The sequence below is a fragment of the Temnothorax curvispinosus genome, unplaced genomic scaffold, assembly GCF_003070985.1.
Source record: "Temnothorax curvispinosus isolate PA1 unplaced genomic scaffold, ASM307098v1 QBEX01011856.1, whole genome shotgun sequence".
In the NCBI taxonomy this organism is placed as follows: Eukaryota; Metazoa; Arthropoda; class Insecta; order Hymenoptera; family Formicidae; genus Temnothorax; species Temnothorax curvispinosus.
Genome location: NW_020221636.1, coordinates 301,303 through 313,379, shown reverse-complemented (window position 1 = coordinate 313,379; position 12,077 = coordinate 301,303). Strand labels below are relative to the sequence as shown.

Sequence of the window (12,077 nt, the reverse complement as noted above, 5' to 3'; positions counted from 1 at the left end):
GCTATACAATTTTTCTAGGGAACTAGATTCGCCAACTGAAGTGAGTTTACTAAATCGCTAGTACTTTCTATGAAATATCATAGATGGCAATATTCACCCTTCTCTCCTCAATGTCTCATCGCGCTTTCAAACAAAAGGTGATTTTTTTCGCAATAAATTCTTTACAGTTTTTTAATAATTAAATCGTGTCGATTTAATTGTGGGGGGGATGGAAAGGTTTTTTAACGTTCTAATGATAACTGTGTATTAAGTCTGGCTGTGATCGGAGCACAGTGAAAAGTTGGAATATATATGTGTTACAATAATACATATAAAAATTAGATATGAATTTTCTGTAACATTTATTAATGCTCGTACAATGGTCTTTCTCATTATAGCCTTGCTTCAAACAAGCGAAAAATAAGTTTTTTAAGTGGTACGTATTGTAGCTAGAAAATTCTTTATTACACCTCTACTAAGCAAATCAGTAAAGCCAATAGTTGACGCTACAAAACCAGACGAATGGCTCTACGGAGCCGAGTTTGCTGAAGAGATTAAGGAAGCGAAAACTATTGAAAAATTGTGCGCTAACATCAAAGCCCCCGACAAGTCTTCAAAAATCTTCGGTAAAAAACCGAAGAATCAGGAAAACTTCAAGACCCTACCTGCAAGATACAAGCAGATGGGTCAATATCAGAGACGTCCAACAATAAGATTCAAGTCGAGGAATGTACGATCCATTCAGGGTACGTCGAAGACTTTGAGTCGGTCGAAGAGTTAGACGTCGACGAAGAAATAGCTGAAATAAAGCCAGTCGCAGGTCGTCTGAAATTATTTATAAATAATTGGGATAAAGTAACTACTGATGAACGCATAATTCGATGGTTGCAAGGGTATAAAATTCTCTTCAAAGAGCTTCCCAAACAAGCTAATCCTCCAAAAGAACCCAATTGGTCGACAGAAGAGTCTCTTAAAATTAAGACTGAGCTTAAAAAATTGTTATCCATGCAAGCAGTCGAACAGTGTGAAGATTGTAATAGACAATTCATCTCATCATATTTTCTAGTTCCGAAGCCTGATGGAAAGCAGATTTATTATAAATTTAAAAAATTTAAATAAATTTATTACTCCACCCCACTTTAAAATAGAAGATATACGCTCTGCAAAAGCTTTATTAAGTCAAGGAGACTACATGGCTTCATTAGAGATTTGAAAGATGCGTATTGTTTGTTGCCAGTGCACGAAGAGTTTCGCAAATACTTACGTTTTAGATTCCAAAACAAATTATTTCAATTTACTTGGGGTTATGCACTAGTCCTTATGTTTACACAAAAATTATGAAACCGGTGATGAAGCAATAAAGGGTGAGGTAGCAATAAAAGCTGTTGGAACATTTAGGCTTTGTGGTAAATTACAAAAAGAGCTCTCTAATACCCATCAGTCAAAAACGCAAGTATTTAGGCTTTATAATCAATTCTGTAGACTACACCCTAGAATTAATAGATAAGAAAAAGTCACAAATAATCAAGTTATATAAATCTTTCGAAGAAGGAAAATACTCTATAAAATCAAAGAGTTTGCTAAACTATCAGGTGTTCTAACAGCAGCAGTTCCTGCAGTAGCTTATGGATCAATTCACTGTAAAAGATTGGAGCGACAAAAATTCCTAGCTTTAATTATCAATAATAACAGCTACGAGGGAAAGATATTTATATTATTAATAAAAAGATGAGGGAAGATTTAGACTGGTGGCAAAATATATAAAACCGTGATAAGGAAGAATCCTATTAGATTAAATCAATTTCAAGTTGAATTATCATCAGATGCGTCTTTGACTGGGTGGGGAGCTCATTGTCAAAGCATAAGCGCTCATGGTCTCTGGTCTAACGAGAAAAGAAAATTTAGTATTAATTACCTAGAGTTACTAGCAGCTTTTCTGGCATTGAAATGTTTCGTAGCAGATTACTCTAACTGTGAAATTTTATTAAGAATGGACAACACATCCGCAATAGCATACATAAATAGAGCGGGTGGAATCCAATTTCCACATTTAAGTGAATTATCGCGAAAGATTTGAAAATAGTGCAAAGATAGGAATCTATGGATTTTCGCTTCTTACATCCCTTCAAAAGAAAATATTGAAGCGGATTATGCATCACGTATTGTTAACGTTGACACGGAATGGGAGTTGAATGATAAGGTATTTAAGAAAATTCTTAAACGATTTCGTCCATTCTCAATTGATTTATTTGCCTCGAGACTAAATAAAAGAATTCTGCTTATTATAAAACAATATACATGATAAATTTAAATTATTCATCATATCGATAATATTATAGTTAATGCACTAATATCGCATCATAACTTCGCGAATCCAGTCTATATATGAAGAAACTTTAGTAAACACATTAGGTGATTTGGTAGGACAAAATTGGTCTCCGTAACTCACAATACCTATTTGAAAGTCCTGGTCATTTCTTCTTACGATGAGAGGACCACCGCTGTTACTCTAAAAATAAAACATTAAATATTAGTTATTTGTGTAACAAGTGAGGTAAGATGAAAATTCCCACGAGCCGAAGGCGAGTGCGGTAACCGTACCCGGAAATTTTCATCTTTACACACGGCTTACACTCCCTATTTTATGTTGCAAGTGCCTGGAAAGTGGAATTTCATTTAGCCTATAAAATGATACAAGGTAATTTATATTGCGCGTTAGAATAATGTACTTTATATATAAGTATAATTTTTGTAGTATATATATTATTATAAACTATAACTGTATTATTTGTGATTATTTTTTACCTCACAAGTGTCTTGTCCCAATCCTGCAGCGGCCGTGCAAATGTGCTTGTTGTTGATGGGCCAGTATTGCCTGCATACATTATTTTCTATAATCGACGATGTAGTATACTTAAGTCTTGTCATACCTCTGTTACGAATATGATTTATTCCCCATTTAGTCACATAAGCACACTCTTTGTTCACAAAGCTTTTGTCGTAATATGCGAGTTTTATTGGCTGAATGTCAACTAAAATAAAGACATACTATATTTAACTAATAATTTCTTAAAATCAATGTTGAGATATAATATACATTCGTAATACTTTTTCAGTAGTTTTAGATATAATTTTTGGTATTTTTTTAGTATGCATCAAGGAATGTATCAAAGATTATAAAAGAAGCTGTACGTAGATATACCATACAATTTTTTATTTCCACGAGTCTTTTTTCCACATTTATAAAACTATGTGTTATTCAAATGATCGTTATTAACTTTTTGCATATTTTCCATAGAATAATTAAATAATGCCGACGTGTAAATAAGCGTAAAAGGAAAAAGGTAAGAAATATCAATTTAAATGTACTTACTGGACAAGGGAATATCTTGTGGCATGTAGAGTAACGCAATATCATTATAGCCAATTGCGTATTGCGGATGTATAAACGCTTGAGTCGTAACCATCGACACAATGAGAAGTCTAAGAAGACCGTATCCAATGCCAAACTTGTCTATGATAGTAAACACTACGAAAAATGTACTTACTCGAAAAGGGAATATCTTGCGGCTTATAGATTAAGGCAATGTTACTATAGCCTTTTTGCATATTGCAGACATATAAATGTTTGAGTCGTAATCAATTAACGTAATCATCGACATACCGAAGATTCGAAAAAGCTCGTATCCAATGCCTAACTTGTCGCTGATACCAAACTCTACGAGAAATGTTCGGGGGTATCTTTCTACGCAATGCGCGGTTGTGAGAATCCATCTTTTGGATAAAACCGTGCCGGCGCATTCTACGTATCCGTATCCCAAGAATTGATGCATCATTACCATGTATGGATAGCCTGGGGACTTTAACGCAGTTGTGGATCCGTCCGTTATGTTAGTTGCTTCATCTGTCGTTTAAGAAAGAACTCGAGTGTAGAGAAAGACGATCATTACAGCTTTGGTATAAATATTATATGAACTATGTGCGAAAATCATACGTGAAATTACATATTTTATTTAAGTAAATTATTTATTTATTATTTATTAAGTAAATATTACGTTATCGCGTATCACGTTAGATTAACGATGCTACAACTATATTCGGATTTTATTACAGAAAAGCTTCCATTTGATATATTACAAAATAATATACACTTGCAGCAAGTAATTATATCAAATTGCATTGATAAAATTAACTAAAACTGTTTCAATTTTTGTTTTTGCTTACCATTATTCGCGTCAAGATCGACAGCAACGATGGGATTGTCACATGTGACGTTTCCAGATTCGTTTATCAAGTACTGACTTCGAGTATGAGATATTGTCAAACAGAGTACAACGCACAATAATAGCTTCGTACTTACAATTAGTGGATTCATAATAGACTGTTCCGCGTGTCGTCCATGCAAATTTCCTATTTGTGCAGTTGTGTCGATATTCAGGCAATAATAACGACTAACAAAATTATTAACACTTTTGACAACACTTTTGTGAGATGTATTAAAAGTAAAGGTTTCAAAAAATACTGCGGTGGATATACATACCAGTTATTTTTTATTATTTTTTTAATATACAGATACTTTCTGAACATAGCAATGACTCATTTGTCATCTTGGACAGTTCTAATGATGAGCCATGTGCAGTAAAATATAACATCATTAGGAGGTCAGAACTGCTTTCGACAGGGGTTTAAAAATCTAAAATTCGAAGTATAGGTTCCAATGGAAAATCCGTACGAATAAACCGGGCTAACTAAGAATCAGCGCGGTAAACGATGCGCGAAAGTTTTCCTATTTATATTTTTATTTATTTTACATATTTTCCAACCTTTGACTGTGTGCCGACTAGATTTGTCAGACTAGATTTGTCAAATTGGTACGACACTTTTACGGAATGAAGAAATATAAGTTCCAGGTTCGAACCCTGGCTGAGAGGTAATATTTTTCGCAATGATTTCTTTATAGTTATTTAGATGCATATAGCATCAAAAATTAAATCGAATCGGTTTAATTAGGTGTAGGGGGATTTTACTACTCCAACCGGAGCTGTATGTTTCAAGTCTGACAAATCTAGTCGGCACGCAGTCAAAGGTTGGAAAATATGCAAAATAAATAAAAATATAATTAAAACTATCGCGCATCGTTTACCGCGCTGGTTGTTAGTTAGCCCGGTTTATTTATGTACGGTTTAAAGATCTAAAACTATTTTTTATTTAATACTACCATAATAATCTACAAAATTATATATGATTGATGATCAGGTTCAGATAGCCGAAATTGGGCGAAGTTCTTTATGCCCAGTTAGGCGATTTTTGCAAATGCGGCATTCCTTTATCGTCCGAAAATGTCTGAATCTAGGTATTGCAAATAAATTCTTCGGAAATTTTTCTCCAAAATTTTATTATAACAATACGACTGCAATTTCACAAATTAATTTTAATTTAATTATTGTTTGCAATATAGTGACCAATAAATATTATATACTTCAATTTAAAAAAAACTTTAGACATAAAATAATTTTAAAACAATTTTAAAAGAATAACGACACTTCTGCCTCGTGCAGCAGATTTCACCTATAAACTTGTAAGATTATAATTATAGCACATAAAATTTTAGGCATACTTTTTATGGGCTTAACTTAAAATAAAAACTTTTTGAATTGTGACAGTATTCTTCTCAGGGTACGCGCGATATATTATTCTCTTTATAGCTTTTCAAAATAGCTATTTTGTAGACAATTACGTCGAGAGTCAGTGGGTGTTGGTTATATAACTGAATTGTATTATAGATAATTCTCCGACAAAGCAGGAATTTATAGCACAACTTTACTTACAATAGACTTAAATTTACACGATAAAGTATGGTGTAAATACACATTGCGTTTTGAAGAACTGTCGGGAACTACTTTTGCAGTTTCCGAGACGTCTCTTTTTACAGTATCTAAAGAGGGTCTTATCACTTTTTTGGAAAGTTTTAGTCCATTTCCAATCTAAGTGATTTATCTTAAGGAATTTCTACTGTGTTATTTTATTTTTAAAATAAGTACGTGGACGATGATGAGCATATTATATTCTAATAAGGTTTCTCAATGTTATTGCATTCCTACGGTAAGTATGTGAACGATGATCACACTATACTTCACCAGTACCTTCGGAATGCGTCTGTGTTCAAGCGTTTAGTACACACAATTTTGTGATAGATAGCGTATTTATCTTATGCAAGAAAATATATCGCTGATGCATCGCTTCTTTCCTTACTTTTTAATTTTATTGTAATTTCAGCTACTAGCTGTATGTGTGGGATGGAAAACATCGATAAGCATTCGATGTTTTCCTCGACGTGTGCGAGAACGACTTTTAATCTGGAAACGGGCACCTGTAATGTGATTTTTACATTACAGTGTCGAAAGAAAATAAACCTCACTTCATAGTAAATTTTTGTTATCAATCGAAAATCCATACTTATCTTTCATTTAGTGGTTCCGAGACCCAACCCGCATTACAGAAGAAGTTAGGACATTCATAGTACAGACCTATTAAAACTTGTTGAAGTATAAAAATCATTCCAGGCGACCGTTTACGTTAAAAATTAATAAAATATATAGTAAGAGTTTATATTATATAAATTCGAAATAATAATATGAGTTTGAATGTGATTATGGTTCGAGTATATATGATAGATAAATGCATACTTTATTTACCCCAAGGGGTCTCAAAGGGTGTTTTTAAAGGGACGTACCCAACCCTGTACATTTCATACATTTTTGTTTTCTTCCCGGTCTTTGTGCGACCTTACAACTCATTTACAAAAAAGTCTAAATCCAAATCTAAATCCAAATTTAAATCAAAACCAAAATCAATCTCAAAATCAAAATCAAAAAATCAAAAACATTGTTTAATCCGGCCGTATTCTCTCTTCATCTCCTCCTCCAGATGTTTGCTAAACTTCCTTCTTCCTTATTCGTCCTTTGCTTTTCCTCTCTTCCTTTCTTCTACATCCTCGTCTGTGTCCATCAGCAGGCTCTCCTCTAGTTTGCTTGCTATCTCCTCCTCCGCCGATCTTCTTGGTCTCCCGCCATCCTCCTCCCTCCATTCCTTTCTCTTTTTCTTCTCCTCTCCTTCTCTGAGTCTCCTCTCTATAGATTTGTCCTCGTCCATTTTAACCTTCAGCCTGCTCTTTTCCCTCCTCCGCGCGTTTAACACCCTTCATTTATCCTCCTCGTTTTCCATCCTCACCAGCATCGTCAGCCATTCTCCTCTCAGCCCTATCACGCTTACTTCCTTTACTTCTACCCTTATCTTCAGGCCCTCTGTAAGCATGGCAACTGCTTCACCTTCTCCCAGTTCGTTCCCTTTCCTATCCATCTGTTCTTCTCTATTCTTATTATCACGTTCTTCTTCCTTCTCTCGTCATCATTCCTCTCATCGTCGTCGGACCACCATTTCCTTTCCTCCAGTTTGCCCCTGCTCTCTTTGCTATTGTCTCTCTTTCTTTTCCCCGTGCCTTGTTCCAGTCTGCGTACTTTTCTTCTCAATTTCTCAATCTCCTTTCTCTGATCCTTTATTTCTTCCTTCACTTATTATCTCACTTGTTTGTTCCTTTATCAATTTCTCCAGCGTCTCTTTCTCTACTATCACCTTCGCTCTGCTCTCCATTCTTTCCCTTTGTCACGTACTCTCCTTCTCTTTGACCTTATCTGTAATTAAACGATTATTCTTACCATCTACCAAGTAACTTCCTTTTCCTTTCTCCTCTCTCCGCCCTGCCTCATCTCTTCTATCGCCTCCATCCATTCTTCCCTTTCTCCCTTTTTGCCCAATATCCTCCCTACCACATCCTGCCAACTCTCTCCATCCCAATCCTCCCATCTTGATCCTCCCTCTCTTTCCAGACATGTTCCCACGTCTCTTCCTCCTTCTCACATATCCTGCATTTTCTATCTTCCTCTTTTCCCTAGTATAGTCCCTCCCTAACTTTGTTGCCTAGTATCCCATCCCTGCTTCTTTAGATAATCCGGAATCCCGTTCTTCCTTATAAACTTATATCACCTATTGTATCTAGATTCCATGATCTTTTCCATCCCTTCGTGTCTTTGCTTCGATTTCTCCTTATATTCCAATACCTCCTCTACCAACTCCTCTTCCCCTTTAACTTCTACATCGATTCTTTCCAAGTAGTCTTTTCTCTTCTACTACCATCTGCCTATTATCCTTTCCTTCTTCCATCTGTCTTTCATTTCCTCCAAACATTTTCTCGCTATTTCTCCTCCTTTACTTTCTTCCAGCTTTCTTTCGAACTTCCATGCTCTCTTGCTTGCTCTGGCTCTCATTTTTTCCCTTCCAGTTAATCTCTAACTATGTATCCTGGGGTCCTCCAATTTAATCCGACTATTCATCTGAGATATCTCTCGTGTATCCCTTCTACCTTCTACTATCCTCTCTCCCTCCTTTCCTTCCATTTATGGTTCGAGTATATGTAATATGTTTATAATAAATAAATAATAATGTATAATAATAACAGTTAAAAATATAAAATAGAAAAAATTACAATTCAATGAAAACATATGTGTAAATGCTTAGAAGAAAATAACGTAGTAATAAAGTAATTGTTATATCTAATACAAAATATGTTTTGTTACTATACAGGGTGTCCCAAAACTCATAATTAATCTTTGAGGGGGTGGAAAAAGATAAAATTTTAAGACGAAAGTTCTTGTGTTACTTTTCTCTTCGGTCATTATTTATTGAGTTATTTAACAATTGAGTTGATCAATCCCGTGCGCGCTGTAGCGCAGCATTATTTGATCAAATTAATCGAATAATCGAATGATGAGGTAAGAGGGAGAGAAAGAAGTCTGAGAAACATGTCAAAATAATGTTAAGCGATTTTCAGTTTGCATGCAAACTTTCAATTGCATAAATGTATATGGATACGGGTGACAAAGATTCGGATACGGTACAGCAAAAATCATATGTGCATAAAAACATTACATGCCCCAGAAGATCCTAACTTAAAAATTTCAAATCGAACTCTCTATATTGTAATATATCGTTTGAAAAAACATAAAATAAAAAAAATTTTGGCGCAAACCAGAGGTCGATACGTTGACCCGTTCGGGAGTTATTTAGAGTAAAAAAATGAGTTTTTTCGAATTTTGATTCTAAATAACTACTGAACGGATCAACGTATCGACCTCTAGTTTACGCCAAAATTCTTCTCATTTTGTGCCCTTTCAAACGATTTACTACAATATGGATTATGGAGGGTTTTATTTGTTTGAGTTGAGACACTCGAAATATAGGGGGTGGATATTTTTCGTTGGCGGACCTTGTATATCTTTAACGAAAGATAAATAATTAATTATTATAGTTTTTAACAACGTACTTTGTATATAACACTTGTACGCGGATTAAAATACAGTTTTGAGCAGCAATTAATTACGCGTTGTCGCCACGAGAGCCATCAAGGATAGATTAGCGTACCTAATTCGTTTTATCATTTTGATAGATCACCGAATACTGACCACAATGTCAATCCCTGATATTCCTCTTCTAAAAAGGGCATGTCGTAGGTATTGTTGTCACTTTTCCGCGATGCCGATTGGTTCTCTTGCTGCGCTTACTTCATTTGCAGCTGTCATTGTATATTTTGACAGTTGTGTGTATCAAGTGTTAATAGTGTGATAGTAATAGCATAATGTTATAGCTAAATAGCGCGCGCAAAGCGCGCGTCTGTAGTGTCTAGTCTCCTCTTCTAAAAAGGGGATGTCATAGGTATTGTTGTCACTTTTCCGCGATGCCGATTGGTTCTCTTGCTGCGCTTACTTCATTTGCAGCTGTCATTGTATATTTTGACAGTTGTATGTATCAAGGGTTAATAGTGTAATAGTAATAGCATAATGTTAAAGCTAAATAGCGCGCGCGAAGCGCGCGTCTGTAGTGTCTAGTATAATAAATATGTCATGTAAATGCTGTGACTCATAGAACTGATCGATTCAGGAAGATCATGGAACATAAATATATGTGTTTGTTTATATATGTTACTCATAATAGCACACTTGTCCAAAAGCGGGACATAAAACGTCTAAAAGATGTCTTTTAGACATCTTATTTTAGACGTCTTATTAAAAGATGGCTAAAAGACGTCGAAAAGACGTCTTATGTCCCGATTTTGACGATGACAAAGTCATTTTCGTCAGTTGCACTTCTTTGAATCAGTTAGATAATACTTGTATAATACATTTACTCGTATACTTATATATAATCATTAAATATTGGGTAATTATTTAGATTAACGTACCCCCCTCCAATGACTTTGACCTTGACATATGTTGTCAAGAACATGACCCTGAGTAACTTTTCCTTATAACTTAATCGTCGCTAATTGCAGGTTATTTAAAAGTTATAAACAAAAAAATTTAAATAAAATATACATAATTTTCGAACAACGTGTAGGGGAGATCGGAGCGAAGTCGTCACTACAATTATCTCGAAATCTATATGTTGTGTGAATTCGCCATTAATATTATAAACACTACTATGCCTATATGACCAACGAAGTTTAGTGAGATTATATGCTATTTTGTGATTTTCATTAAGGCAAACATGTTTTCGGAAGTCAAAAGTAAAATTTTTTGCGCGTCAAAAATTTTAAATATTTTAAATGTTATTTTTTCTCTTAATCTCGAGATAAGTGATTTTGAAAAGTAATGCATGCTGAACACAAATCCAGTGAAATTTTTTTATTTTTGTTGATTTCTAATATTTCATGAGCGATCAAACTTGAAATCTGTGTCCGGGGCAAAGTCGTCACCAAGCAATATCATGGAGACTTCAGGCGAAAATCAAAGTCAAAGAAGCAGCAGTGGTCTGATTCTGGCGAGGACTTGGATATAATATGTGCTGCGTGTGCTCAGAGATGACAGAATAGAGCTGACGAGAAACAATGCGTTTCGTGCGAGCGTAGGGCATTTAAGGGTGTGCGCTTTTCTTGTAATTATTTTCCGTCATTGTGTTTTTAATTAATGTTTCCATTTTTCTATTAAAAAATAATTAATAAGACGTATCCTATCATTTTTTATGATCGGAATTATAAATTTTCATTTAAAATTCAGTCCGAGAATAGAGTGACGACTCCGCCCCGGCAATTTTAACATTTCAATTTTTGCACCTTTGTAGTTTTCACTCTATACCAGTTGAACAAAGCGAAATTCAATTAACATAGCTTGCAGGCATATATTAAATCTACACATGTATGCATCGATTATTTTACACGAAAATTTTAACAAGGATTTTTTTAAACAAAACTATACAAAAATTTTCCAATAGTGTACCATATTGCGCGATTATAAAACCAACCGCGACATACTTTATTTTTAGGTATGCATAGCATAAGCATGCTACTCGTTTTCACACACTAAACAAGTAACTACAAATTTACATAAAATTTGCCGTATTCTGGCAGTCAGTACGTTAAATAGTACGAATATAATGCTATGGGCTCACGATATGATCGTCGTGCTCTTTAGTCCGTAGGTGTATATTAAATACTTTTTTTTTACACATGATATTAAATTTTCGCTGTACGAGTCATATTAAAAACCTTAATTCTAATTTTAATAAATTGTTTTAATTATAACTCCTATTATGGTACATGTTGGATTCTACAGAAAATTCACGAATTTATGAGAGTACGATTAATTTGTGATAATAAAGGAAATTAGAATATCTGTGTTATAGTTTCTCAAAAGAAAGACTTCACAATCAAAATGACATCATTTTGACTGTGATGTGTTCCTTGGGTTGTTGTGTAATTTTAGAGTTAGATAAAACGTTAGTACATACTAACAATTTTATACTTACTAAAAATTATATTACTAAAAATTAGTACGTATTAAAAATTTTATATTTACTTTAAATGTTTGTTTTGCTTCCTCATAGAGGAAGCTTTGTGATGGTGAAAAAAAAATTTTTCGACATTTTGATGGAAATAGGTTTAGAATGTTCTAAAATGTCGAAAAATCGTATTAGTAAAAAATGTCCAGAAGTATGTATGTATGTGTGTGTGTGTGTGTGTGTGTGTGTGTGTGTGTGTGTGTGTGTGT

General features: G+C 34.3%; 2 protein-coding genes across 2 annotated transcripts; both read right to left on the bottom strand.

Moving 5' to 3' along the window:
- Positions 1–2,326: 2,326 nt before the first annotated feature.
- On the bottom strand, positions 2,327–2,907 carry LOC112461860 (chymotrypsin-2-like). The gene is made up of 2 exons (XM_025027268.1): positions 2,785–2,907; positions 2,327–2,488 (listed from the first exon to the last, which is right to left on the bottom strand). Exons 1-2 carry the CDS (start codon positions 2,905–2,907, stop codon positions 2,327–2,329), a joined length of 285 nt encoding a protein of 94 aa, XP_024883036.1.
- LOC112461858 (chymotrypsin-2-like) lies at positions 2,904–4,261 on the bottom strand. The gene is made up of 4 exons (XM_025027267.1): positions 4,204–4,261; positions 3,628–3,883; positions 3,353–3,462; positions 2,904–2,911 (listed from the first exon to the last, which is right to left on the bottom strand). Exons 2-4 carry the CDS (start codon positions 3,819–3,821, stop codon positions 2,904–2,906), a joined length of 312 nt encoding a protein of 103 aa, XP_024883035.1. The 5' UTR covers positions 3,822–3,883; positions 4,204–4,261.
- Between the last annotated feature and the right edge of the window lie 7,816 nt (positions 4,262–12,077).